Source organism: Leopardus geoffroyi, chromosome C3 (assembly GCF_018350155.1).
Source record: "Leopardus geoffroyi isolate Oge1 chromosome C3, O.geoffroyi_Oge1_pat1.0, whole genome shotgun sequence".
Classification (NCBI taxonomy): Eukaryota; Metazoa; Chordata; class Mammalia; order Carnivora; family Felidae; genus Leopardus; species Leopardus geoffroyi.
The window spans coordinates 44,463,492-44,489,551 of NC_059338.1; the positions used below are offsets into that span (position 1 = coordinate 44,463,492).

The 26,060-nt window shown below is 46.1% G+C and overlaps 1 protein-coding gene across 2 annotated transcripts in view; it reads right to left on the reverse strand.

The window, feature by feature from the left end:
- Positions 1 to 2,164: 2,164 nt before the first annotated feature.
- NMNAT2 (nicotinamide nucleotide adenylyltransferase 2) overlaps positions 2,165 to 26,060 on the reverse strand; it is a 147,977-nt gene continuing 124,081 nt past the window's right edge. For both annotated transcript variants that reach the window (XM_045452626.1, XM_045452627.1), the window contains exons 8-11: positions 23,212 to 23,288; positions 8,643 to 8,744; positions 8,438 to 8,505; positions 2,165 to 6,480 (exon numbers count right to left, since the gene is read on the reverse strand). In XM_045452626.1, coding sequence (XP_045308582.1) covers positions 6,378 to 6,480; positions 8,438 to 8,505; positions 8,643 to 8,744; positions 23,212 to 23,288 — 350 coding nt within the window. In that variant the 3' untranslated portion in view covers positions 2,165 to 6,377. The remainder of the gene's footprint in view (positions 6,481 to 8,437; positions 8,506 to 8,642; positions 8,745 to 23,211; positions 23,289 to 26,060) is intronic.

Consider the following 26,060-nt stretch of genomic DNA (forward strand, 5'->3'; position numbering starts at 1 on the left):
ATTCCATGGTCCAGAACCCAGTTTTAGAACCATATCTGACTTGCAAGGGGTCTGAGTAATAGAGTCCCTTGGTAGGAGGCCATGTCTCAGTGACAATCCTACACTATGAGAGGGAAGAATGCTTTGCTAAGTGATTGGCGTCTGTCTCTGCCAAGTATGAGATTTGGCAGTACATGTTCCAGGGAACTTGCTGCGGGATTCCATTAGTTAATACATGCAATTATAGGGGCACCTGGGTGGCTCAGTCAGTTAAGTGTCCGACTTCAGCTCAGGTCACGATCTCACGGTTTGTGGGTTTGAGCCCCACATCGGGCTTTTGTGCTGAGAGCTCAGAGCCTGGAGCCTGCTTCAGATTCTATGTCTCCCCCCCTCTCTCTCTGCCTGCTCCCACTGTCTCTCTCTCTCAAGAATAAATAAACATCAAGAAAAATACATACAACTATAAAACTATTCCTCAATGGGATGAATCATTAAGAAGGTCATAGAATGGGAGAGGATTCCTGAGTAGAGATGGGAAGTGGAAAAGTGACTCATATGACTCCCTTGATGTAGACATGATTCCATCATTTCTGTGGACCTGACAAACTGTTCCTAAGAAGAGAGAAAAGGTGTGTGGCTGCGAGATGGCCTACTCAGGACTTAGCCTCTGTTATGAGTCTTGTCCTGACTCTGCCAGATTAAGGGAGCTGTGTTTCCTGGTTCTGATCAGTATTTCTAATTGGTACTGAAAACTCTTTTGTACTTCTCCCCTGAGAGTTTTCTGATTAACTGCGCTGCTGGTAGACTATTACACACATCATCATCTACTTTGACTCACAGGGATTTCTGTTTGGAGATGTGGGTAGGAATGGAGCTGCCCATAGACTATAGCTTCTTAGCAGATGTATTTCTGATCTTATCCCAGGATGTGGTTTCTTGTCAGTACTCTTGGGAGGCCAGAAAAAAGGGGTAAGAAGATACTCAGTAATGTCCATTGTTTGGAGTGAGGCTCAAGGACCAGGAATATGTTTATTAGGTCTTCTTTTAGTGTTTTTTACATGGTCATGGAAATGTCGTGGATTCTCACTATGGTCCAATTTTCCCACCTGGAAAGTAGACATTAAAATTTTTTTTTTTTTTTTTTTTTGGACTACACTATGAACTACATGGAACTTCCTAAGAAATTCTAAGCTCTGAAGCTTACTTATGGGTCATAAGAGAAGAAATGTGTAGGTACATGTATGTTAGTTCATAGTGAGTGCATATTTTTTTATAAGTTCGTGTAAGTTAGCAAATTAAACCAATGTTTATGCCCAATTTTAAACCAAGCTTTCAACATCACATACTCTCAGGACACAGAAAAAAATGGTTTTGGTTTGTGGCCAAAATAACAAATGTAAACACAAGTAATCAATTTACAAGGCATGTCAAGCATCATTATGATGTGCCACCAAACCCAGATGGATATACACAAAAGCTAACTATTCCCAATCGTAAACAGTAACAACAAAACACATAGTAAAAACCAAAATGATTCTTTAAAAAAATCACAACTAATCTGACAAACAAGTGGCTAAGCCCTAAATGAGGGTCCTAAAGGGGAATTGCTATCTTACCTTCTGAATCACGACTGATACTAGCTAATGACAATCACCATTTAGATCTATATCAACACACAATATGTGTTACAACTACACATGAAATAAGGACTAATAGAGCAGAACTGAACAATTAACAAATTATTCATTTTTTTGCTTGTTTACATTGCCCAAATTGAAAGTTTAATGATTTGTCTTAAGATCTCTTATACCAAAAGTGAGTTATTTGAGCTGAGTTTTTACAAATACATTTTTGTTTTATAAAGAGCTAATTTCATTAGGGAGCCAAAGCTAACCAAGATGAGACAATGCAGATTAGGTAGGTTCTAAGATCTGATTTTTTTTTTTTAATTGAAAACTCTTAGGCATAATTCACAACTTTGCTAATTATCCTTCCCTGCTTATGATCCTTGGGTATGGCTGTATATTCTTTCATATTACACATGTGACATCAGCTAAACCGGGCAGAAAATCTCTGCTCTAAGAACATTTTTGCAACTGTTGGCTCCTGTCAAGTAAGACTATAACAAAAAAGTGATTAATTCTGCAGCTTACAGAGAAGATTCTGGACAAAGACACAATACGAGTATCGTTGTCTTATTTATTAACGTAATTGAAACATTTCGCTGATAAAACTTTTGTCCGTGACTATTCTAGCAACAAAACTTTACTCAAAATATTTCACTGTGAAATGGTGTCGCAACTTTAATGTAGTTTTTATTAATGAATTGATTTTCATAAAGCAAATCTTACTCTCAAAACGGCAGATTCAGTGACCAAAAGTGATTCAGAAAAAAAGCTTCCCCCTCCCTGCGCCAATCCTTGAGACCGTTTGGATCAAACTGAGTTCTGGCCCTGGGCTAGACTGAAGGGAAAGAGTGTAACTCATTCCTAAGTAACTGGAACAAGCTAATAGGACACCCCAAACTTACACGACAAAGAAACCACGTGAAGAATTCAGTTCACTGGGCAGCTATAGGAAGGTGCAGACTGGATGAATCAGACCACAGTGCTATTCCTCGGGTATCCTAATTGGAAGAGCTACAAAATCAGTCCCTGTTTCCATCCTCCCCATCTCACCTGTCGGCCTTCCTGCAGTAGCCTTGGGAGAGATCCTGAGCTTTTCATATTCTATGGATTTATTTTTGCATTACTCTTTTGATGAATGGAATATAATAACATGCTTCTCTCTCTTAGTCCCCTAAAGTGTATGTTTCTATCAGTTGGGGAGAGTAGATTTGGGCTGTTAAAATACAAGTCATGTCTCCTCGTAATCCTCTGCCTTTTGCTGCAGTTTGATTATTGAGTCTCACTTTCTACTTAATTAGAACAGCAAGTTCTTCTTTCTGAGAAGCTGAAGCATGAGACCAGAGAACGCTGGGGAAAGTTGGCCAAGTGGAGATGGAAGAATAGATAGCGTCTCTAGAAGCTCTAGCTCTGGTTTCAGGCACTTCAGTAAGAGACTTTCCTCCCCTGTTCTTATGTACATTCAAGGAAAATGAAAGCAAGAAGGCCCCAGAGACTGCCTGGGGTTGGGGGTGGCGAATGAGGTACCAGGTAGCAGCACAGAACCCCCCAGAGAGCCACTCCTTGAGGTGAGAGTCACTGGCACAAAGCGTTTCCCTCCTGCCTGTTCAGCCACTTTCAGAAGAGCAAGAGGGATGTTTTTCATCGATAGGCAGGAAATGAGGCTCCTGACCTCTCTGTTAACATGATCATTGTACCCCACGTGTTTCTCAAAATCTCTGAGCCATGCCAGCCTTGAGTTGGCCTTTGTAGGAAGAAGTGGGACCCCAGAGGGGGAAGTCAGGGCCTAGAGGTCATCCTTGTGGCACCTGGGGCACTATTTCAAACTCTGAGTCATTCTAGTGCCAGCCTTTGCAGCATCACAGGCACAATGTCCTGCCCTGGACTGAGATAGGGGCTCTGACCTCCCCCTAGCAAATGAAGAATGGGGCAGGTTGGAGAATGGACAATTCTACCCAAAAGGAAATTCACATTTCCTTATATTAAAGAAAAGCTATTTAAATATAATCCCTGTGATCCACCAAGATAAGATCTGCCCCATTTCATTCCAGACATCTTTATTGCCCCTGTTGTTTCCCTGCCTATCCCCACACAGAGTATACACAGCCAGCCCAGTTCCCTATCATGGGCTGCGGACCAAATGGGACTTGATCACAGAGCCCAGCAGAGTAACAGGGTGCACCAAAGAGACAAATGACGTCTGGGTTTTCTCAGATGTGCTTACGTAGATCCTCATAATAAACTCTAACCATAGAGAAACTCCACATCCTTAAAAATGCCATGTTGCCCTAGGGAATTCAGTTCCCTGTTTTCTTTTCCTGGATTAGGACAGTTTTGCCCAGAAAAAGCCTCTTCTGTGTCTCTCTGTCTAGTGTCATCTTGAACATTCCAGGTCTTTCTTAGCCTTCCATAAAGCAATCCTTTCTTGGATTCAGTGGGTCACTTTTTGGGATTTCCTCTAAGTTGTTGAGATCTCTTGATTTCTAAGGGAAACCTAGCTATGGCCTTCCTCCCTTCCCTCAGGACTGCCATATACAATGCCCTATATAGGAGCACCTGGGTGAGACATAATTTAAAAGAAAGATGCCAGATAAAGGCTGAAAAGTGTAGAAACCACATGCTACCTGGTCAATATCATGGGGGAACTAGAGGGACAGAGAGAACGGGGTGGGATGACCTAAGGGTCAGGGAAACAATATCCTTTTGCCAGGCTCTACACTTGCTGTGTAACCTTGGGCCAGCCATTTAATCCAGTGGATCTCTGCTCCCTCATCTTTTAAAGGAGAATGTTGAATTAACTAATCTCTGAAGTTGTGGGTTTTTTTTTTCCATTTATGATTTCATGAGCCTTAACCAAACACCGAAACCCAGGATTAGAATCTTCATTCCCTCCTCTGGAGATTATTTTCATAATCCAAGAGGAATAACACCCTCCTAGATGATGCTGTAACATGCTCTTCTGTTGAATCCTGTTCCTTTTCCTGGAGGCCATTGAAGAATGTCACAGATGTGAAATGTGTGCTGAAGAATGGTGTCCCTGATGTCAGATCTCACCCCACCCCTCCTGGACCATAGCTGGCACTAGATTTTGATAAAATTATCCAGCTCCTTGGAGACCCATTCCATGAAGACAACCAGAAACCCCAGAGCCAGAGACTAGATGAGAGACACAGAGCATAAGAGAATAATTTTCTTTTGGCTCTCGAAACAGGGCCTGAATGAGACCTGAACAACTAGAACAGTCTGTCAGAACTGTTTCCAGGAGCAGCAGACAAGGTAAGAAGTTAGAAAAAGAATGAAACAATTTAGTGGCTCTTGATGCCCCTCCCCGCCATGACCTCTGTTCTGTGAACCCATTCCCCTGCCAGACATGTTTCCTCAGGCGATGAGTGTGGTTTCTGGGCTCTGCAGGAGATATGAGTAGCTCAAGAAACAAGGCCGAAGTAGTGTGTCTCCAGAAGAAACTGACCTCAGGCACCAGCTATGTCAGCACAGCGAGAGTAGGTGAGAGCCATCAATTCCATCAGGGCAACAAGTTGCTCTCTCCTTGGCCATTCTGGACTTCTAGCACGACAAAAACATCTCCCAGCCAAACAGGCAAAAAATAATTCCAATTAGCAAAGATCTCTAGGGTTGAGTGAATTCCTAGCATGTTTTATTTCAGAAATGACTGCATTGGTAGGATTTGGCTTTGAATATGTGATTCTTTTTGGAGGCAGGGATGTAGCTAGCTATCACCTCCAAGGGCTTAGGTGGTGACCTGAAGCTTCCTTGGAAATGCTGGGCTGGCAGGGAACCCACTGTGCCATCAGTCACAGTCCAAAGGAGAAACTGTACAAATGCCACCAGGATATGATGATAGACTGGCTCCGTGTGATCACAGGCCCAGAGCATCAGGAAAATGATCTTCTAAAACAAAGGAAACAGACTCAAACTCTTCTGAGAAACCCTACTATTCCCAGATATGCTTCCCAGGTTTCAGAACCTGGAAGCCTCAGTCCTGACCCTAGACTGTTGCTGTGTGTGGGTGTATGGGTGTGGAGGGTGTGAGTGGGTGAGTAGGCGAGGGAGTGTTGGGAAAGTGGAGGCAGCCTGACCTTCTTTACCGGGTGTGGCCCTCACCCACATACTGAGCGCTGAGGCTGGTTACAGTGTCCGATCAAAAGGGAGGTTAACCCCACAGGAATGCATTGAGACTACAAACATAAAGAACCACGCAAACGGATTTCATCCAAATTCTATGAGGAGTGAACAACAAAACAAAACCAAAAAAAACCCCCCAAAAACCAAAAACCAAACCCAAACAAACAAACAAACAAAAAACCACACCAAAAAACAAGAGCAGAAAGAAAAAAAGAAAAGAAAGAAAAATAGCCCTTCATGGTAAAGGGCATGCTGGGAAGGCGAGAGCCAGAGCCGCCTCCCCAGAGCATGCTGGGAGGACAGGCCCCGGAGCCGCTCTCTAGAGCATGCTGGGAGACAGATACCAGCACATCTCTAAGGACTGCACTCCCCCCAACTCCCACCCTATTCCCTCACCCACCCCCGACCCGGAGACTAGAGGAAAGTCTGTCCAAAGATGACTGCTGAATAGGGTGTGCCGTGGTTCTCTGCAGGCCCCCACACCGTGGAGGGTTGAGTCAGCAAGTGGGGAGAACAGTCAGGATGAGGAGACGGAGCAACAGAGAGGAAAACGAGGGGCTGACAGAGACTGGAGGGGCCAGTGTGTTGGCGGAGGACGAGGGGAGAGTGGAGCCCAGCGCCGTGTGGCTGCTAGCCCGAGGCATTGATGTACAGCTGGCTCTTGAGAATGTAGTCGATGACCGGCTGGGACAGGTAATCCACGACATGGCCGTCCCCGTGCTGCAGGGCCAGCCTGGATGAGAAGAGACGGTCGTCAGAGGACACCCTCCCTGCAAGGCAGGAGGACTGGCCTGCCCCTTCTCCATCAGAGGAAGGGTTTACCCCACATCCCAGTGTCTGCCTCTGCTGGGCTCCATAAATGGCTTCCCTATGGGGGGGAGAGCTTGCTTGTCCCAGGATCCCTCCCACACCCCGGTGACTCCAATTCACCCTGGCTCTGCCATTTCCTAACTGAGGGGCCTGAAGCAAGTTAATTAAGCCTGTCCTTCAGTTTCTCCCCTGTAAAATGAGGGTAATGTTTGGGCCTATCTCCTTCAGTTATTAAAAGGTTTTGAAAAAAATAAAAGGATTGAATGCATCGTTATGCAAAGCCTTTAGAATAGTCCAAACACACAGTAGGTATTTCAGTGTGTTAGCTATTCTTATTTCACTCCTTTGTGTTTCTCTGCATTCATGAAAATGAATCTCCTGATTGACCACGCCTTTCCTTCCTACTGGAGCCCTGACAGAGAAGAAGAAGATGACCTCTTCTGAGCCCCTTCTCACAAGCCCTGGAGGCTGTGGAGGAAGGCAGTACCAGGTACGAAAGCGTTCTGGTGATACACTTTGGTTTCTTCACAGCTGTGCTCCAGACTTGGTCTGGCTACTTCCATTCTCTACTCATATGATGGTCTTGGGAATGTCAGGCCCCAAGGAGCTATTTGTAAAAAATGCACATACTCCTCCAGATATCGAGATTCTAAAAGGCATCTGAGCCCTGCCCTGTGAGACCTCTTCAGAGGCTGGCTCGTTGCCTTTTCAATGCATATACTGTCCTGATCTTGCAAGCAAGCTAGGTCCCTAAGTGGCTCCCTGAACAGTTCACAGGGAACTTCTTGAAAAAGTGGTCTGTATCTGTGGTTTCCAAATGCTAACCCCAACTTGATCAGAATCACCCAGGAAGCAAATTCGTAGGCCCATCCACCATAAATTGCGATTCAGTGGGATTGAATGGGACACAGGAATTTGTGTGCTTGTGTAAGTTTGAGGGGTAATTTTATTGTGCAGCCATGTTTGGAGCCAAATCCTTCTCCTCTCCCCTCATTGGCCATTGCCATTGGGTTTCAGCTCTCACCTCTCAATTTGATGCTACTCTTTAACTATTTACACATGAGCACATACTGTCTCTTTCCCTGGTTCCCTTGAAGGGAGGTATAGCCGTGTGACTGAGGCTGAGCCAGTGGGATGCAGAGGAAAGTGATCTGCACAACTCTGAGTCACCTTTTTAAAGACCAAGTTCCTGCTCTTTCCAGCAGTCATGGCAGCAGCTGTGGACCCACAGATAGGGGCTTCACATCGAAGAGGTCAGAGGCCAGTTTCTTTTGACTTCAGTAAGAGGGAAATAGACATTTTCTTAAACTGTGACTATTTTGGCTCTTTTTGTTATAGCAGCTTAGCCTATACTCTTATTAATACAGTACTTCATAACTACCTCACACTAAAGAGTCTCAAACTAAAAACATCCCCTTCCCCCCCCACACCAGCTAAAACTAGTCAAGGACCTGCTCCCCTTTAAAAGTAAATGACTGGAGGGAGGGGCACCTGGGTGGCTCAGTCCGTTAAGCATCCGACTTCAGCTCAGGTCATGATCTCAAGGTTCATGAGTTTGAGCCCCGGTTCCCTCTCTTTGCTGACAGCTCAGAGCCTGGAGCCTGCTTCGGATTTTGTGTCTCCCTCTCTCTCTCTCTCTCTCTGCCCTTCTCCATCTTGCACTCTGTCTCTCTCTCTCTGTGCCTCTCAAAAACGAATAAATGTTAAAAAAAATTTTTTTAAGTAAATGACTGGGGACAAATACATGAAGTCCCCAAAGAAGGCTGAATACCAGGCAGCAGGGTGTCAGCAAATGTAAGGGTCAGTTGGAACTGAGGAAAGTTGTATAAAACTTGTGAGCCCATTTGACCAAGTTCCCTCTGGCTGTTTGCCAGGCGTACCTGCTCTTGGTTGAGCTGACAACAGACATAGGATGGTTGATGTCATCCTTCACCACCATGATGTTGTTCTGGGGATAGAGCAGAGAAAGCGGGTTGCCAGTCCCTCACACTACACTCCGTGGGTGCCCTCATTCCTCCAGCCCCCAGGCCTCTCAGAGAAGGAACACGCCACAGAGCTATAGCAGCCAGGAGATGAAGGACTCACTTTGTATTTGCGGAGTATTGAGGAGTGATTCATGATCCGGTCTGTGTCAGCTGCGTCCCGGGGCACCACCACGATCCCAAAGTCCCCCACAATCACCTCCATCTGAAAAAACAGAGAAAGCATCCTTTGATGAGACCATGACTCCAGCGCCTACTAAGGAACTCCTTAGCAGGTGGAATGATCTTCCATGTGGAACCGCAAGCTTTAGTCTTCAGCTTGCCTTCTCAACTCTACGAGTCAGCTGCTTCAAGTAACAACCTGTAACAGTGTTCGTGGGACGAGTGGGAACTTCACCTGGCCCACAGAAGATGCTAAATAAATACCTCCAGACTGAATGAATAAATGCACTCCTGCATGTCTGGACAAGACCTCTCCAATTCCTGAGGCTCCTGCTGAGTTCATTATACTGAAGAGTAATAGGAAGGACACATAGTCCGTATGTGGTAGACACCCTCACAGGCCACAGGTCCTGCTGCCCTACAAGTGCACCCCAGCTCCCAGCCAGACTACTTAGAAGGATGGAATGCTCCCTCGCTCACCCATGTCAAAGCTGCTGGGGGCTTAAGGGTGGTGAAGAGCATGGAAGGGCTTGGAATGCCTGTGTGCCCACAGGCAGTGATAGGAAGATTATTATGGGGTCACTTCTGAGATCAGCCTCTGATAAATGCTTGCTGCCATAATGAGAAATGAAACCTTTTCATTAAAAAAAAATGTTTTTTTCTGGTTACAGACACAGTATAAGCTTGGGAAATTCAGGGGGTAAAAATCAGCCACAATCACATAATCCGGATAACTACTCTTAACATAGTGTATTTCTGTCCAGTGTTTCCTTCTCTACAAATAAGTGTATATATCTACAACTGGATTAAATTGAAAAAATTAATCATTTTCCTATACTTTTCATTTAGCATTATATTGTGAGCATTTTTCACATTGTTAAAAATTATTTGAAAACATTAAGTTTTAACAGTCTGTATACTTCATTATCTGTACTATGCTATACATGACATTAAACCAATCTGGTATTATAAAATGTGTACAGTTACTTCTGATTTTTTATAAGTATACATAACACTTTGTTGAAGATCTTTATATATAAATCTTTCTCCCCTTCTTAATTGTCTTAGGATAAGAAGTAAAATAATTAGATTAAAGCATAAAAACTGATATATATGAACATATTTATGATGCATGATATAGATGAACATATCTCACAAACATATTTCAAGCTCTTGAGACATATTACCAAGTTGCTTTCTGGAAACTCGTGCAAACTTTTATTTTCAAAAAGCCTGAAAGTTACGGCATTTAATAGACTTGGGTCTAGCCCAGGCATATTACTGTTTAGATCTTGCCAGTTAAGGATCCCAGATGGGGAAAGAAGGGAGGGGGAGACAGGTTGCTTATAAGCAGTGCAGCTCATTGAGTAAGGCCTGCTCTGGTGGCAAGGGACCCGGGTCTTCCTCCTAATAAGTGCCACAAAAACAGACATAATGGAGCACTGTGGCCACTTCTCTATCAGACAATTTCTGTATAAGCAGAATTCCACTTCTAAGTCTAATTTATCGATTATGGTTGAGTATGCACGTGCACGCCCATGCATGTGCACACGTGTCCTTGGGTATTTCCATCCACCTTTACCCTACTTCTCCATTGCTTACACCTGGAGCTATAGTCACGGCTGGAACTCTGATGTTGCTGAGACAAAAAGCTGGTGGAAGGTACCCTGGGAGGGAGGCTGTGGAGAGAACTTGGAAGCTACGTATACAGCATCAGAGCCCCCATTGGGTCGGGCCATTTGGAAGATAACACAGCCTTACACAGCATGTTGCATCTCCCGGTAGTGTTCAGATTGGGCAAACCGGCACCACACATTTGTCCTATAAACCAGAATGTTAGGGAGAGGTTGGGCAAGGAGTTGGAGGTAGACCCAATTACTTGGTAGGTAACCCAAGGCACTGGCTCTCAAATGTGGCTGCAAATTTGAATCACCTGAAGAGCTTTTAACATTGTTGAAGCCCAGCTCACACCCAAGATCAGTTAAGTCAGGATCTCTGGGAATGGGACCCAGGTATCAACAGGTTTTTTTTTTAACTTCTCAGGTGATTCCAATACGCAACCAGCTTGAGGACTGGTGGTCTAAGTTCCGATTAAAACTCCAGGAAGGGGCGCCTGGGTGGCTCAGTCGGTTAAGCTTCCGACTTCGGCTCAGGTCACGATCTCGAGGTCCGTGGGTTGGAGCCCCGCGTCGGGCTCTAGGCTGATGGCTCAGAGCCTGGAGCCTGCTTCCGATTCTGTGTCTCCCTCTCTCTCTGCTCCTCCCCCGTTCATGCTCTGTCTCTCTCTGTCTCAAAAATAAGTAAACGTTAAAAAAAAAAAAAAATTAAAAAAAAAAACAACAAAAAACTCCAGGGAAGTGGTAGTATAGAGACAGAGAAAAGAGAAGGGAGAAGAGGAGAGGACAGGAGGGGAAAGAGAGAGGGGAAGGGAGGTGGGGGAGGGGAAGAGGGGAATCCATCCAAGTTGGTGTACATGGACCTTCCTCAACTGCCTGGCTATGTAGTTGCTTCAAGATACCTGGTGTACATGGTGTAATACCTTCAATTTGATTCTGAGAACTTGGTAGGTGTTCCATATATGATGCATGAAATAATGGGGCTGTTTGAAGTGAGCATTCTCATTGAAAGCATGAAAACTTTCGTTCGGAGTGGTTCAGAGTGGAGTCGGGCCTCACGGGGGATCACCCTATGGGTGACATTAGTGCAGCTGCTGCTTCCCACTCAGGAACTAATGATCTGAGCACTCAATCAGTAACAGTGCCAGGTGGCTCAGTGGGTGGCAAGCAGATGGAGACCTTGCTGCTTGAGATACATTCTTTTTCCAGAAACAGGTGGCAGGCCTGCCCCCTGGGGATCCCAGACGAGGCAAGGGAGACAGGGTCTACAGGACAAGACACAGCTTAACCACATCCAAGCCGCATATCTGCAGAGGTTTGGGTCAGAGACTGCAGAGCTTTTCTGCAACTTTGGCCAGACCCTAGGGCACTGGGTCTAGAGCGTGTTTGTGTGGGTGTGCATTTGGGGGTGGGAGAGGTGTCACACGCTAGAGTTGGTGAAGTGTACCCTCAGTCCCATAGGTATCCATCTTGTGCAGGGACTTAGCTGTCCTTCCCATGCCACCCCCAATCCCTGCCTCCTGTCTTCACCTGGCCTCTCTCCAGGAGACCAGGAGACAAGGAGACCACCCTCTGCCAGTTGCCTCCTACCTCAGCAGCTACAATTTTGGGTCTTCCTGTGCTGGTTCTTTCTCATATCACATACCTTGACCCATTGGAGTCCCCCCAGGCCTCAGTCCTTGGACCTTTCTCTCTCTCTTTTTTCCTATCTATACTTACACTCTTAATGATTTCACTCAGTTTCACGGCTTTAAAGACTGAAGGCTCCCATATTAATACCTCCAGCACAGACTTCTCTCCTGACCTTCAAACTCATATATCCAGCAGCCCTTTCAATATGCCTATTTAGATGGGGCATCTCAAATCTAAAATGTCCACAGGCCCTGGAACCCTCTGACATCAATCAGTCAATCAATCTTCATACCCCCCAAAATGCATTTCCTATATTTTTTTCATTTCAGGAAATAGAAACTCTCTTCTCACAATTGCCCAAGCCAAAGCCTTGGCATTTTCCTTGATGGCTGTCTTTCTCTCACATCCCACATTCTATCTAAAAGGTAATCAAATCAGGGGCACCTGGGTGGCTGAGTGAGTTGAGCGTCCGACTTTGGCTCAGGTCATGATCTCGTGGTCCATGAGTTCAAGCCCTACATCGGGCTCTGTGCTGACAGCTCAGAGCCTGGAGCCTCCTATTCTGTGTCTCCCTTTCTCTCTGCCCCCTCCTTGCTCATGCTCTGTCTCCCTCTGTCTCTCAAAAATAAATAAATGTTAAAAAACCTTTTTTTTTAAAAGGTAACCAAATCAATTCCATCTTCAAATCCAAGAATCTGCTTATTTTTCACCATTTCCATCAAGTATATCCTGGTCCAAGCCTCCTTTGGTAGGTTAAATAATGGCCCCCAAAGATAACCAGGTCCTAATCTCTGAAAGCTGAATTTTATCTTATAAAGCAACATATATGCAAATGTGATTAAGCTAAGGATCTTGAAATTATCGTACATAACCTAGGTGAGCTGTCTAATGGCAATAACAAGTGTCCTTACAAGAGGGAGGCAGAGGTAAATTTAACACAGAAGAGAGATGATGCAAAGAGAGAGCAGAAGATTTGAAGATTTTCCACTGTTGGTCTTGAGGATGGAAAGAAGGGGTCATGAGCCAAGGAAGACAACCAATGCAGCTCAAGAAGCCGGAGAAGGCAAGGACAGATTCTCCCCTGGAGCTTCTGGAGGGAATGTGACCTTACCAACAACTTGGGTTTGGCTCAGTGAAACCTATTCGAACCTCTGGCTTCCAGAAGGGTAAGAACATCAACGTGTGTGGTTTTAAGCCACCAACCTGCAGCAACAGAAAATTAATTCATCCCCATAGTCTCTCACCTGGATTGCTCAGGTCTCCTTGTTTTTCTCTTGCCTTTTTCAGTCTATTCCCAACAGCCAGACTAAAAGTATTAAAATAGATCATGCTGCTCCTTGACTCAAAACTCTTCACTTAAATATCACCTTCTCAATGAGACCACACCATTTCAAGACCACGCTATGTACACAGACCCACATGCAACCCACACCTTCACAGTCCCTACACCTTCCTAGGTTTCACACCCCTTCTTAGCCTTTGTGTCCATCTAACATCACACACACACACACACACACACACACACAGACACACACAGTTGTTGTTGTTTAACCTTATTTTTGTCTCTTTCTCTCCTATAAAGGTAGCCTCCGTGAGGGCAGGGAATTTTGTGTTTTAGTCATCACTGTCCCAAGGGAAAAGAACCTGGCACCTCAAACATGCTTAATAAATGCTGTTGAATAAGTAGATTCCTGCAGAGTCTTGTCTGGCAGCCATCTCTGAGGCATTAACCAATAAGGTCTCCCTGTCTCGGGATCCGGCAAGGAGCCCATGCTACTTAATGGGAGTTCTGGAGCCCCAAAGAAGTTATGTGAAAGATAGACTCCTCACCCTCACATCCTCACCCTCACATGATAAGTAAGTGTGAGCTTACTTTTGCAGACTCCTAGACTTGATCTGATTGGTCAGTAGAATCACCTGGGGGAGCTTTAAAACTCACAACAAAAGCAGATCCCCCAGCTCTTACCCCAGGGATTTTGATATAACATGTCTAGGATGGGCTGTAGCCCTTCTCTTCACAAAGCTCCCTAATCCTTCTGATTTGCACCAACCTTTGGGAAATTGTTGCTGTAAATCACATGAGCAGTTGCCTAAACTGCTAGTTCTCTGGCCTGGTTTGGGAGGAGGCCAAAATGAGATATTCGTGAGACAAGCACCTCTGAGGATTCCAGCAAAAATGAGGAGGTCACCCTGTGCCCTAGGGAGTGGGGGTGGTTGGGGCTGACATCTGACCCCAGGAAACAGAAGTTTGCTCAGGCTCTCCCTGCCCAAGAAGCCTGCAGGAGTGTGCTCAGGCCCCTGGAATGGAGCTGTTATTCCAGCAGGATGTGACCAATGTCTCCTGTGTGTTCATGAAGAATTCTCTGCAGGTCTTGCCTTGGGGGTGGGGATGTGGGTGAGTAGCCAGGGTAGCAGAGCTGTCTTGGTTGGCAAGTCCCTTTCCCGATGGTGACGAATGTGATCCCATACTGCCACAGCACAGTTAGCAGGATCAGGGTACAATCTCCCCCTACCCCCGGCATAGAGTGGCCCTCTCAGTGTAGCTCTGGTCTGTCATGTCTGAGGTGGGGGTCTGTGACATTCATCCTGTTTCAACTTCCTGCTCTTGGGCACAGCTTTTTGATTATATCTTTTCATCCTCTGGTCAAAGGTTCCCCAGGAGAAGCAGGGGTGGGGATGGAGAGAGGAAGTGGGAGGAGGCAGACTCTGCTTCCCCAAATGTGGGGAATCTGAAGGAAGGATATGAGACATGTTGAGGCAGGAAGCAACTTGGCCTTGGGAAAGAGAACACTCATGAGGACCCAGGCGGCAGATCTCCTAGAAGGGATGTGAACTTCTCCAGGAGACTGAACTTCACGATCTGCACTGTTGGATTTGGGGAATGCTTCGAGTTGGGGGTGCCCTGTGTTCTTAGCCAAGTACTTTCCTGGGCACCAAGGACAGAGTGTTGAACAAGACAGATACGGCTTCATCTCCTGGATCAATCACTATCTAGCAGGAGTCATTAAACAAAGGATTAATTATTTCAACTGTATCCCTTGCTATGAAGGACAAGGGTAGGTTACTATTGAGTGGCTAATATCTTCTAGTGGCTAATGTCTAATGGGTAACTGGTAAAAGTTTGGGCCATATCTCATGGTGAACTTAAACTATCTTATGGGCTAACCTCCTCCAATCAACCCGTACTTAGGTGCCCTTTCATTCTTTCATTCAACAAACTGTGTATATGGTGAACAGGGCACTATCCTGGTGTTGCCAAATAAGACAGGCACGTATAGGGTACTCACACACCTTACCTTCCAGTAGAGAGAGACCATAAACAAAAATGTAAATAAGAAAACATGAGGTGGAATTAAGTACAATATTGAATGTAAAACAAAAATGATCTTCAAGCTGAAACCAAAATGACAAGAAGGGGCCAGACTTGGAGATACCTGGGGCAGGAGCACTCCCAGTTAGCACACAGCCTGCAGCCCTGAGCTGGGAAAAACTATTCAAAAATAAAACAAACAGGTACGACTGAGGCACAGAGAAGTAGGAAAAGCAGACAAGGACCAGAGATCAAAGATGGGATTTCATTCCAATTGCAAACAGAAGCCATTGGAGTGTTTTAAACAGAAGGTTTAGCTTCCATTGACAATAGGATCCAATGTACATTGATTTACCCAGGCAAGCCTACCTGGTTAGATCCTCTATAGTATCCTTCTGAAATCAGGGTTCAGAATCCTGACCATCTCCCCCAAACAGTGCTCTCTTCTGTAGGTACAGCACATAGGTGACTTGGGCCCACTTGTGTTTCTTCTTCAGATGAGGATGTTCAGGGATGAACATGGGACACTCATGGATTTGAACCCACTCTGGTCTGCTTTAAAGGCTCTTTCTGCCACATTAAACCTCTTCTAGATCCATTTTCTAAGACTTGCATTTTACCAACTTGAAACTTTTTTGGTTTGAAAATATATTCTCTTATTTTTCCTCCAAGTTTATCATGGGCCATTCTCAATTCATTACTCTACAATGCCCTCTGGAGTATAGAATTTTGTATACTTCCAACTGGGTTGCAAAAGATGCAAGGAAAGATGTCCAGCAGAAGTCACATGGTGGGTTAGGAGCTTCTGAAATATGCCCCACCCATTTCAGTAAAGAATCCTCCACCCTTTGGGAATGCAAGCTGGTGCAGCCACTCTGGAAAACAGGATGGAGATTCCTCAAAAATCTAAAAATTGAACTATCCTACAATCCAGCAATTGCACTACTAGGCATTTATCCAAGGAATACAGGTGTGCTGTTTCGAAGGGACACATGCACCCCCATGTTTATAGCAGCACTATCAACAATAGCCAAAGTATGGAAAGAGCCCAAATGTCCACTGATGGATGAATGGATAAAGAAGATGTGGTATATATATACAATGGAGTATTACTCAGCAATCAAAAAGAATGAAATCTTGCCATTTGCAACTACGTGGATGGAACTAGAGGGTATTATGCTAAGAGAAATTAGTCAGAGAAAGACAAAAATCATATGACTTCACTCAGATGAGGACTTTAAGAGACAAAACAGATGAACATAAGGGAAGAGAAACAAAAATAATATAAAAACAAGGAGAGGGACAAAACAGAAGAGACTCATAAATATGGAGAACAAACTGAGGGTTACTGGAGGGGTGGTGGGAGGGGCGATGGGCTAAATGGGTAAGGGACAGTAAGGAATCTACTCCTGAAATCGTTGTTGCACTATATGCTAACTAATTTGTACGTAAATTAAAACAAATAAATAAATAAATAAATAAATGAAAAAGAATCCTCCACCCTTGTTCTGGCCTCTCTTCCTCTCTAGAGGGAAATCAGGGCAGAGGTTAGTATGATCTGAGTTGAGAAAGTGGGAAGGCATTTCCACAATTGTTCTCTTAAGGGCAAATGAATGATCCTTCAGAGGGGTTTCCCAGAGGAAATTATCCCCATCCCCATTTCCAATTTGACTGGGGGTGTGGGAAGGCAAGAGATTCCAGACTCAAGTCAAAAGCTTGAACTCCAAACCAACATTATCTTTCACATGAGAACCAGAATCTCCCATGGTAGGAGCTAAGCCTCCTACCCCGAGCCTGTAAATTCGGCATTGGTTTTTATCAGTGTGGGGGCCTAATTCCCCGGGGTGGAAGTGTCCATTGGGCTTCCTGGCTGGAGCTGGACTGTCTGATAAAAACCATCTGAGCCTGAAAGACCAAATGTTTGTCTTTGCTCTATTAGTCCTGGAGCCCTGGGATTTCTTTTGGAGTGGCTAGTGCCCCAGGCTCTTCCTCTGTTTATTTTCCTTGGTTGTTTTCCCATAGCTGGTGGATGTAGGAAGCAGTTGGCCCATGACTCGTTGGCTGGAAAAATGTAGGGTATAGCCAATCAGAGGCTAGAATGCTGGGTTTCAAGAAGTACAAAAAGAAAGAAAAAGAAAAAACAATTTCCTCATCAACCTACTTCTGGTGCCTACTGTTCCACCTTTAGATTTTCATTCCTTCGGGTCAATTAGTAACCATTGCTCATTAAAAAAATTTTTTTTTAATGTTTTTATTTATTTTTGAGACAGAGAAAGAGCATGAGCAGGAGAGGGGCAGAGAGAGAGGGAGACACAGAATCTGAAGCAGGCACCAGGCTCTGAGCTGTCAGCACAGAGCCCGACACGGGGCTCGAGCCACGAACTGTGAGATCATGACCTGAGCCGAAGTCGGATGCTTAACCGACTGAGCCACCCAGGCGCGCCAAATGTTGCTCATTTAAAATGCAAATAACATTCAAAAGCAGCTAATACATTTAATCATTGAACTTAATGATTTTGCCTATTTGCTGAAAAGTCAAAAAGCTTTCTCAAATAAAGACCAAGAAAAACCTATTTCAACCAGCCAGAACCATCTCCCCAGAAGCTCTTGTTCCCACCATTAGATCTTTTACAGCCTACTCTCAAACCGAAAAGCCCTTTCTCTTTCCACCCACTTAACACAATCCTGCCCCTCATTCAACGTTTATTTATTTTTGGGACAGAGAGAGACAGAGCATGAACGGGGGAGGGGCAGAGAGAGAGGGAGACACAGAATCGGAAACAGGCTCCAGGCTCTGAGCCATCAGCCCAGAGCCCGACGCGGGGCTCGAACTCACGGACTGCGAGATCGTGACCTGGCTGAAGTCGGACGCTTAACCGACTGCGCCACCCAGGCGCCCCCCTGCCCCTCATTCAAAAGCCCAGCCCAGGTGCTCCCCTCTTACAGCCTGCCATGAATTATATATATATACATATCTATATATCTATATATGTGTGTATATATATATATATATATATATATATATATATATATATATAATTCTTCTCATTGTCTGTCTTTTATGGATTAGGGATCTGATGACTTGTGTGAAGTTGGGCTCTGCTGTTTAACAGCTATGTGGTCTTCGACAAGTCACAATCCATGTGAGCCCTGGCATTCACACCTGTACATGTGAATAGAGATTCCCCTTCACAGGAGTGTGTTAGGGGTTGATTGCACTACTCCATGAAAAACAGTCGAAGTGTTTATGTGTAGCTCCCTCACTAGAAAGTAAAGTGCACACGGTGGGGAACTTTGTCTACTTTGTTTTCTCTGCTCATTCGGCCCTAGAACAATGTCTGGCACTTGGTAGGTACCCAATGAATATCTTAAAACCAATAAATGAATAACAACCAACATTTATTGAGTGCTTACGAGGTTCAGGAACTCTTCTAAACTTTTTACAATTTTATTTTATGTAATATAAAAAACTGATATAATGAAAAAGATATTTTTAGACTGCAAGCGCCTTAAGGACAAATAGCATGCTTATATTAGTACTGGGCACTCAGTAAGTATTCACTGCAAGATTGATTGAAGGAAAAAGTGCTTAAATTGGAATTAATTTGCCGGACTGCCTTCCATCATAATATGATGGACAAAGAAGCTGACAGCATAAGAGCCCTAGACAATGGGTTTTATTTGGGGGAAGGGAGTGAGTATAATTTCCTGGTCACAAATTTCCTGGTCACCGTCTATCCTTTGGCCTTGACTTCCCACAGATCCTGGTCCATGCTTGGATACCTGCTTTGGTGCTGGTGCCTGGGTGTGGCACAGCAAAGATCAGGTCCCCTAAGGGGAGCTGAGCTCTGTAATAAAAACTCAGGGATGGGATGGGCTCAGGGGCTCAGGGGCTATGGGGCTATGGAACATGAGTGCTGATCCCCAAGGCTGGCCCAGGAGCCTGGATCTTCAATTCTCTCAGGAACCAAGAATGAAAAAGCCAACTGCCAGGCTGCACAAGCAGTTCTTTTGTATTCCATGGAGAGAAACTTGATGAATATGTATGGAATCTTCTCCCCCTGGAATGTAAGGGGAAGGGTGTGTCATTGGTCAGAGGTCAGAATTCACTGTGGGCTAATGGATCTTTGTGCCTAATAGGAAATGCCCAAGGGATGTGTTAGGAGGTGGGGTTGTTCCTTTAGCTGTGTGATTAGATTTCTGGGTGGAGAGCACTTGTTCCGGAATCCCGATTGAAAGAACTAGATGGATTCAGCGGAGAAGAGAATAGAAATTGTGACCCGGCTGGAGGACACCTTGGTAGTCCTGCTGCAGGACAGATCAAATCAGCCTCTTCCCAGCCTGGCTGGGGGCAAAGCTGCTCCACAGACCCCTTTGAGCTTTCTTTACAGCAGGGTGGAGAGTCTCCTTTCTCCCCAGACCTGTCTGAACTAGTGGCTTCTCTCCTGCCTTCAGAATCCTGAGGCGTCTGAAGGATAGGGGAGGCTTGGGTGTGGAGCCAGGGCCTATAACCTTCCCAAGGAGCTTGGCTCTCCTCCCCACCTCCTGTTCCCAGTCATGGGCAGATTCAGGGGTTTGGGCTCATGATCACTAAATGGAGGTCTGTGGTCAACAAATATCACTTGGGATACCAGGCAATGAAGAACAATGTGTTCTGATAAGGCTTAAATGAATGAAGGAATGAAATCTGGGATAGAAGCAGGTCTCACAAACCTCATACCTGGTATTCTCATGGTTAGGAACTGAAAACCCTAAAATAGAGTCCTTCCAGGCAAACTCCAGATGACAGAACTTTCTAGTAGAGTAAGTGGGACTCACCCTGTACCCTGTCTTGAAAGTAAGACCTTCCTTTTCTAGACCCTGAGATCCAACCATCCTCAAACAAGGCCAGTGGAGTAATCCACTGAGCTATTAACTAGCTTTGTCCTCCCTACATCCCCCTCTGCCCAGCCCAACCCCACTTCTAGCAGAGGACCAGACCCTTTACTGGACCTGGTTCTCTAATTTGCAGAGCAGAAAACAACGTTTTGCAGTCAGTGGCTTTAAACTCACTGAAGAGATTTTGCCAGGTATCCCGAGGAAGAGAGAAAATAGAAAAGATACCTGTAGAATAGAAAGAAGAGGTTCTGCTGTTCCCTGCCCACCGTACCCCCACTTCTAGAAAGAAGTTAGAGGTCTGTGGGAGCTACTCCCTCCTCCCTGCTCCCTCCTAGGGGCAAAACCTCAGGAGAAAATGGGGCCTGGTTATCATTGGCAGGTGAGACCCAGCGCTGGACTTTCAGACTCAGCATGAGCCCTGCAGAATGCTACCACCTTCAAGTGACCACAAAGGTCCAGACAGGGACGATGTCTGCGGGGAACCTGATGAACTAATGTTCATGTTCAGGGTCCACCGAAGCCTTTCAGGTTCTACTAATCATTAACATAATAACTGAGACTAACTTCCCATCAACGCTGTGGGATAGATTTGGACTTGAATTTTAATTTGATTTAAATAAATCAAAGGTGATATTTCTAGCACACCTCTTTTGTGGGTTGAGATTCACACTCGTCATATAAGAAAACAGCTCCTTGATTTTTTTTTTTTTTTTTTTTTTTTTGGTCTCTACCTCAGGTGTCATAATTCTAAGGACCCCACAGATTGGCTGTGGATTAAATTAGGGGACAGAGGACTTGGCTGAGTGGGGATGGGGAGGTAGAGCCCTAGGTTCCAGAAAGCCTTCTGGAGTGAGCTTTGAGCACCCAAATCCCTGCTTTCTGTGCTGTGGACTGGAATTCTTACCACCCGGCCAGTATAGATATGGGCTCCTGCTGGGCCCCTTGTTGTGCCCTCTGGGAGTAGCCAGGCTGGGGGCTCTGGGTCTTCAGAATAACCAACCAAGGGGGAGCACAGCTGAATAAGTGAGGGTCTTGCTCCACCTTCCCTGTCACATTCCCAGTAAATCAACAGTTGTTGGTTTCTCCAATTTTTTGTCTTAACCACCATGTCATTTCAGCACCAGGGCCCAGTGGGAAGAGGAGAGACCTGGGGCTCCTTCTCTCGGTCTTCAAACGTCGGATCTGACAACCGCAAGAGCAGCCATTTTGGAGAGAAGTCAGAGGACCAGAAATCAGCGATCTAACTGGGAGGAGCAGAGAGGGACCGGCTGTGCCTCCAGGGTCCCAAATGCTGTAAGTTTCACAAAGCCTGGGTCTGCCCCTGAGAGGGGGCCCTAGAGATTCTCTGCTCATGTAAGCGGCCCTGCAGGCTGCCCCCAGTTCCCTAGTGCACCCTCCAGGACTGCCCAGGCCTCCCCAAGGGATGCGCCCCCCTGCAGCTGCCCGGATGTGCCTAGATTCTTGAAAGAGCTCTGCTGAGATCTTGTACATAACTTGGGCCACATGACTGTTTACTTTCACAGCACCTTGTGAAGTAGAGAGGAAAGTAAAAGTTCATTAAGCCACTTAATCCAGAACTGAATGAAGGTTTAGAATTTCACCTCTCAGAAATGGTCCAGAGGTGGAGACGAAAGGCCCACACAGTGTAATTCACCTCCGGGAAACTCTCCCTGCCCTCCCGTTCCTCCCACAGCACTTCACCTGGAATATCTATGTGTATGTCTATGAGGCTATTTAGGTGAATTCACTTATGAATGTTCGTTGCATGTAGCTGTGTTTCAGGCACTAGGCTAGGCACTTGAGGTACACACTGTCATTTAATTTTCCCTAAATCCTATGAGGTAGGCACTATTATTACACCATTTTAGAGATGGGAAAAACTGGGGCTCAAAATGGATTTTGTCATGAGCTGTGTTGGAATAGAACTGGAATCTTGAGTCTGGTCTTGAATGTTCCCTCTCTCTTTCTCCAGAGATATATATATATATCTGTATATATATCCTGAAAAAAAAATTTCATAGGTATATGTCTTGCCACCTGACACTTGTGGGTAGGGACTGTACTGCATATTTTTTGAAATGTTAGAATGTGATAGATAGCATTCTATAGATTTACAGATTTAAAAAACACAACCAAGTTGTAACTAAACTTGCTGTGATAATATTTTGCAATATACACATATCTCAAATCATTGCATTGTACATCTTAAACTAATACCATGTTACATATCAATTCTATCTCAATAAAACTGGAAAACACTGATGCCCAGAGATTGAGTGCTTTGCATGGGGTCATGCAACAAGTTAATAAAGAAAGCACTGGGTCTGGAATTACTGCCTTGAGAATCCAGCTTGCACAGGGCTCTGGAATTGAGAGGTAGCAATAGATCAGGTTATCCGATAAATGAATTAATGGAAGAGCAAGAATGAATGTATGTATGAAGGGTGAGTAACTTATGAATTAGCTGGTTTATGGCCATCACCATCAGATCTGGCAACAAAAGATGCCGATTCAGCTTCTAAGTGGTACAAGTTTAACTTCCTGTTTCCCTCTACCCCCAGTCAATTTCCAGGAGGATCCTACTGACCTTTTGCCATTCACGCCTCCCCTTCTGCCCCCTTTTTTCTTGTTGAGGGAATGCTAGTGTGGTATTTACTACCCCTTCAAAAGGAATCAAAGGAAAACAAAACAGACGACAACCTCAAAGGGGTAAAGGCTTTTTTTAACCCCTTCCTTCCCCACCTACCGCCTCTGCCACACACCTACGCTGCAAGTACTACTTGGAGAAGGTATTCGATGATTGCTTTCTTCCCAGGGGCTTTACAGGAGCAAGCACCGGGAAGAGTGACTGTAAAAATACAGTCAGAGATAAAGCTTGGGGTAGGTGAGAATTTTCTCCCATAGTGATGTGAATGGATGGTCCTGCTGGGAGCTCAGAGGAGATAGGACAGTCAGGTTTGGGGGTGGGGGAGAAGCGGTAGGGAGGAGGGGAGACCGGAGGCTGAAACCCAGTGTACCCTCCCCACCTTTCCCATGGCAGCTGTGTGTGGTGCTGCCGTAGCATTGCTACTCACATCTGCCTCATTCCAGAGCCCCGGGATGCAGAAGGACTCCAGCAGGTCACTGCCACACAGCAGCAAGATCCTCAGCTCTGAGGAGGGGGAACAAAGTTTGCAAAGGGTAAGTGGAGACTCTCAGCCTTTCCCCTGAGAAATACAGAAGCCACCAATTCCTGGGGCTCCAACACCTGGCTCTTCCAGGCAGAAACCTTGGCCTGCCACTCCCCTGGGGCTCATTTACAGACCACTCTTGTCCCCTGTGGGAGGAACTACCCATTCAAGGAGGGTCTTGGTTTGCCTGGTACTGAAGGGTTTCTGGAGACACAGGTCTTTTTGTGCTAAACCAGGACGACTGGTCATCCTAACAGAGACAGAACCAGCTATGTGCCTTATCTAAGGTCGAAGGGCCCTTTGGACTCCATATCGAACTCAAGTGTCAACATTGAGTTTGGCTTCTCTGCTGCTGTGCATTATGCAGGGTTTGTCTTTCATCACAAATGCCGACATGATGGGGGGTCTGAGGGAACACTGAGTGTACCCATGCAGTGGCTGAATTACAGATGTCCTCTCTTTACAGGGCCACCGTCCTCAGCAAATGGCTTGAGTGCCCTACCCTGCCCCGGCCCAGGGGCACTTCCTGCTTCTCTGTTGTTCACCTCCCCTCCTAAAGCCCACTCTGAATTATCCCAGCAAGGCTCATCCACACAGGCAGCAAACTGACTGACTTACTGACACTAAGCAATGGGGAGCAAAGAATCCTGAGATTCTCAGAACCACTGAGGGAGGGAGAGACCTCTGCCAGGGAGTGCCTCGGTGTGGAGTGTTTAGTTCCTAGGCATCCTGGGCCCTCCAACAAGAGGCCACGGCTGTGGGCACCTTGTCCGAAACAGTGAGACAGCCCTGCTCGGAGCCTTCCACAGACCACTGCCTCCCTGGACCTTGACGCTGAGAGATGGCTGGTAGGTCTGCCTGCCTTAGACCCCACAGTCTGCTCGGGGACCTGACAAGGACTTTCAGAAGGTGAACTTGTCCCTACTGCAGGAGTCTCCAGATGGTACAAAAAAGGAAGGCTGCTGAGCTGATGACAGTGCCTGTATCTCATTGACCCACCATGCAGCTTGTCCTCAGGAAGCCCTCGGGAGCACTGGGGTCTTAACTCCTAAATATTCCTGCAGCCTCTCCTCTTCTCTTCTCCAAGTCAACCTGTAGCCAAATCATCTGCTTATGTGCAGGGACCTTAATTTATCTTATGTCCCTAGGGCCTGCCAGAATGACTTGCACATGGTAGGTGCTCAGGATGTACTGAGTAAGTGAACAATAGACAGGCTGACCACAGAGGCCATGCAGGCAAGCCGCTAAGAGCCTCTGGGCAGACTGATGGCTGTGCTGACAATTATGGCCTTTGTTTTGCAGCATGGGGGTCCTAGGGAAAGTGTTGTCCCAGCCGCTGGTGTCTCCTTCCTTCCATGTTATGCCGTGGGATTTCTGACCCAACTCCCTATCTGTGGGGATGAACCAGCCTTTGTATGGCTGAGAGGAGCAAGACTGGGCTCATTCCTGGGATCCTATTGTTCCCCATCTCCCACCTGGAACCACCAAGTTCCAGGTCAGTCCTCTGTTAGAAGAGAAAAAAGCTGAGACTCTATAACTCTGATTGCCTAAAATTTCAGTTAGGTGGCATTATCTAGAGGAAGTGCTGGCCCTTGGCTTTCTTCATGTCTGTGGTTCTCAGTGGGGGGCAGTTTTGTCTCCTGAACTTGGCAATGCCTGGAGACATTTTTGGATGTCAAGACCGGGGAGAGGGGTGTGCTACTGGGATCTGGTGCTCAGAGGGCAGGAATGCCATCAAACACCCTACAATGCACATGGCAGCCCCCACCACACAGAATTGTTTGTTTCCAAATGTCAATGGTCCTCAGTTGAGAAGGCCTGCTCTACAGCCATGAAAATGAATCTCTTTTCTATTCCCAAGCCAGGAACTCACTTTTCCACTCGAGTATAATGTTTTGTTTTTTTTTTTAAGCCAATGTGCAGACAGTTAAAAAGTGGGGCCTCCACCTGTTCTCTCAGGGCCGGAACAGACGCATTTGTCACAGACCAGAGGCCCTAGCAGAGCTTGGGATCCCACGTATGGCCGCTGGGGGGCAGCAGCGATTTCTCCTGGTTTATTGCGTGAGATGAATGTAAGCGTTTCCAGCCCACAAAGCCTTTGGTCTGGGGCACCCCCAGGAGCAGAACATGGAAATGGAGCCCTACATGCTACCTGAGCTAAGAGAAAGTGGCTTTTTGTTTCTTGTGAGGTGCAAGGGGATTTCACAAAGGGGACTCGTGAGCCACAGGGCCTCCCGGTATAGCAGTCTGGAGGTAAGGCAGCCTCCTTCCCCTTCCACCTCCTCTCCTCTCCACCTTCCTTCCGCCCCCCAGCTCATCCTCATCCAGGGATCCAGAGCCAGGAGGCAGAATCAGCACTGTCCTGCCACCCTCCCTTCCCAGGAATCCTGGCTATGTGAAGCCCAGGCCCTGGGGCCCTTTCCAGCTCCCTACACTCTGAGGCAATGGCCGCCTGTATCACACCAGGCCGTGAATCTATCCTGACAGCTGTGGCCACCCAGCTTTTCTTTCTTGGAAAGAACAGTAAGACGGGGTGAGGCTAGCCCTGCCCCCGACAAGGCTGCAGTGAGGTAAGGAACTTGAGGGTGCTGGCCACACCAACACACTGTGCAAACACCCATCGGCGTGGCCTATGCCGCAAGGGGAGCTCCCAAGAGGTGTGGTCTTAACACACTGGCCCTGGGTGCTGGGAAAGTGAACAAGGTCACAGCTGAAGCTTGCCACCATCAGTTCTTTCTGGAACAAGGAACTAG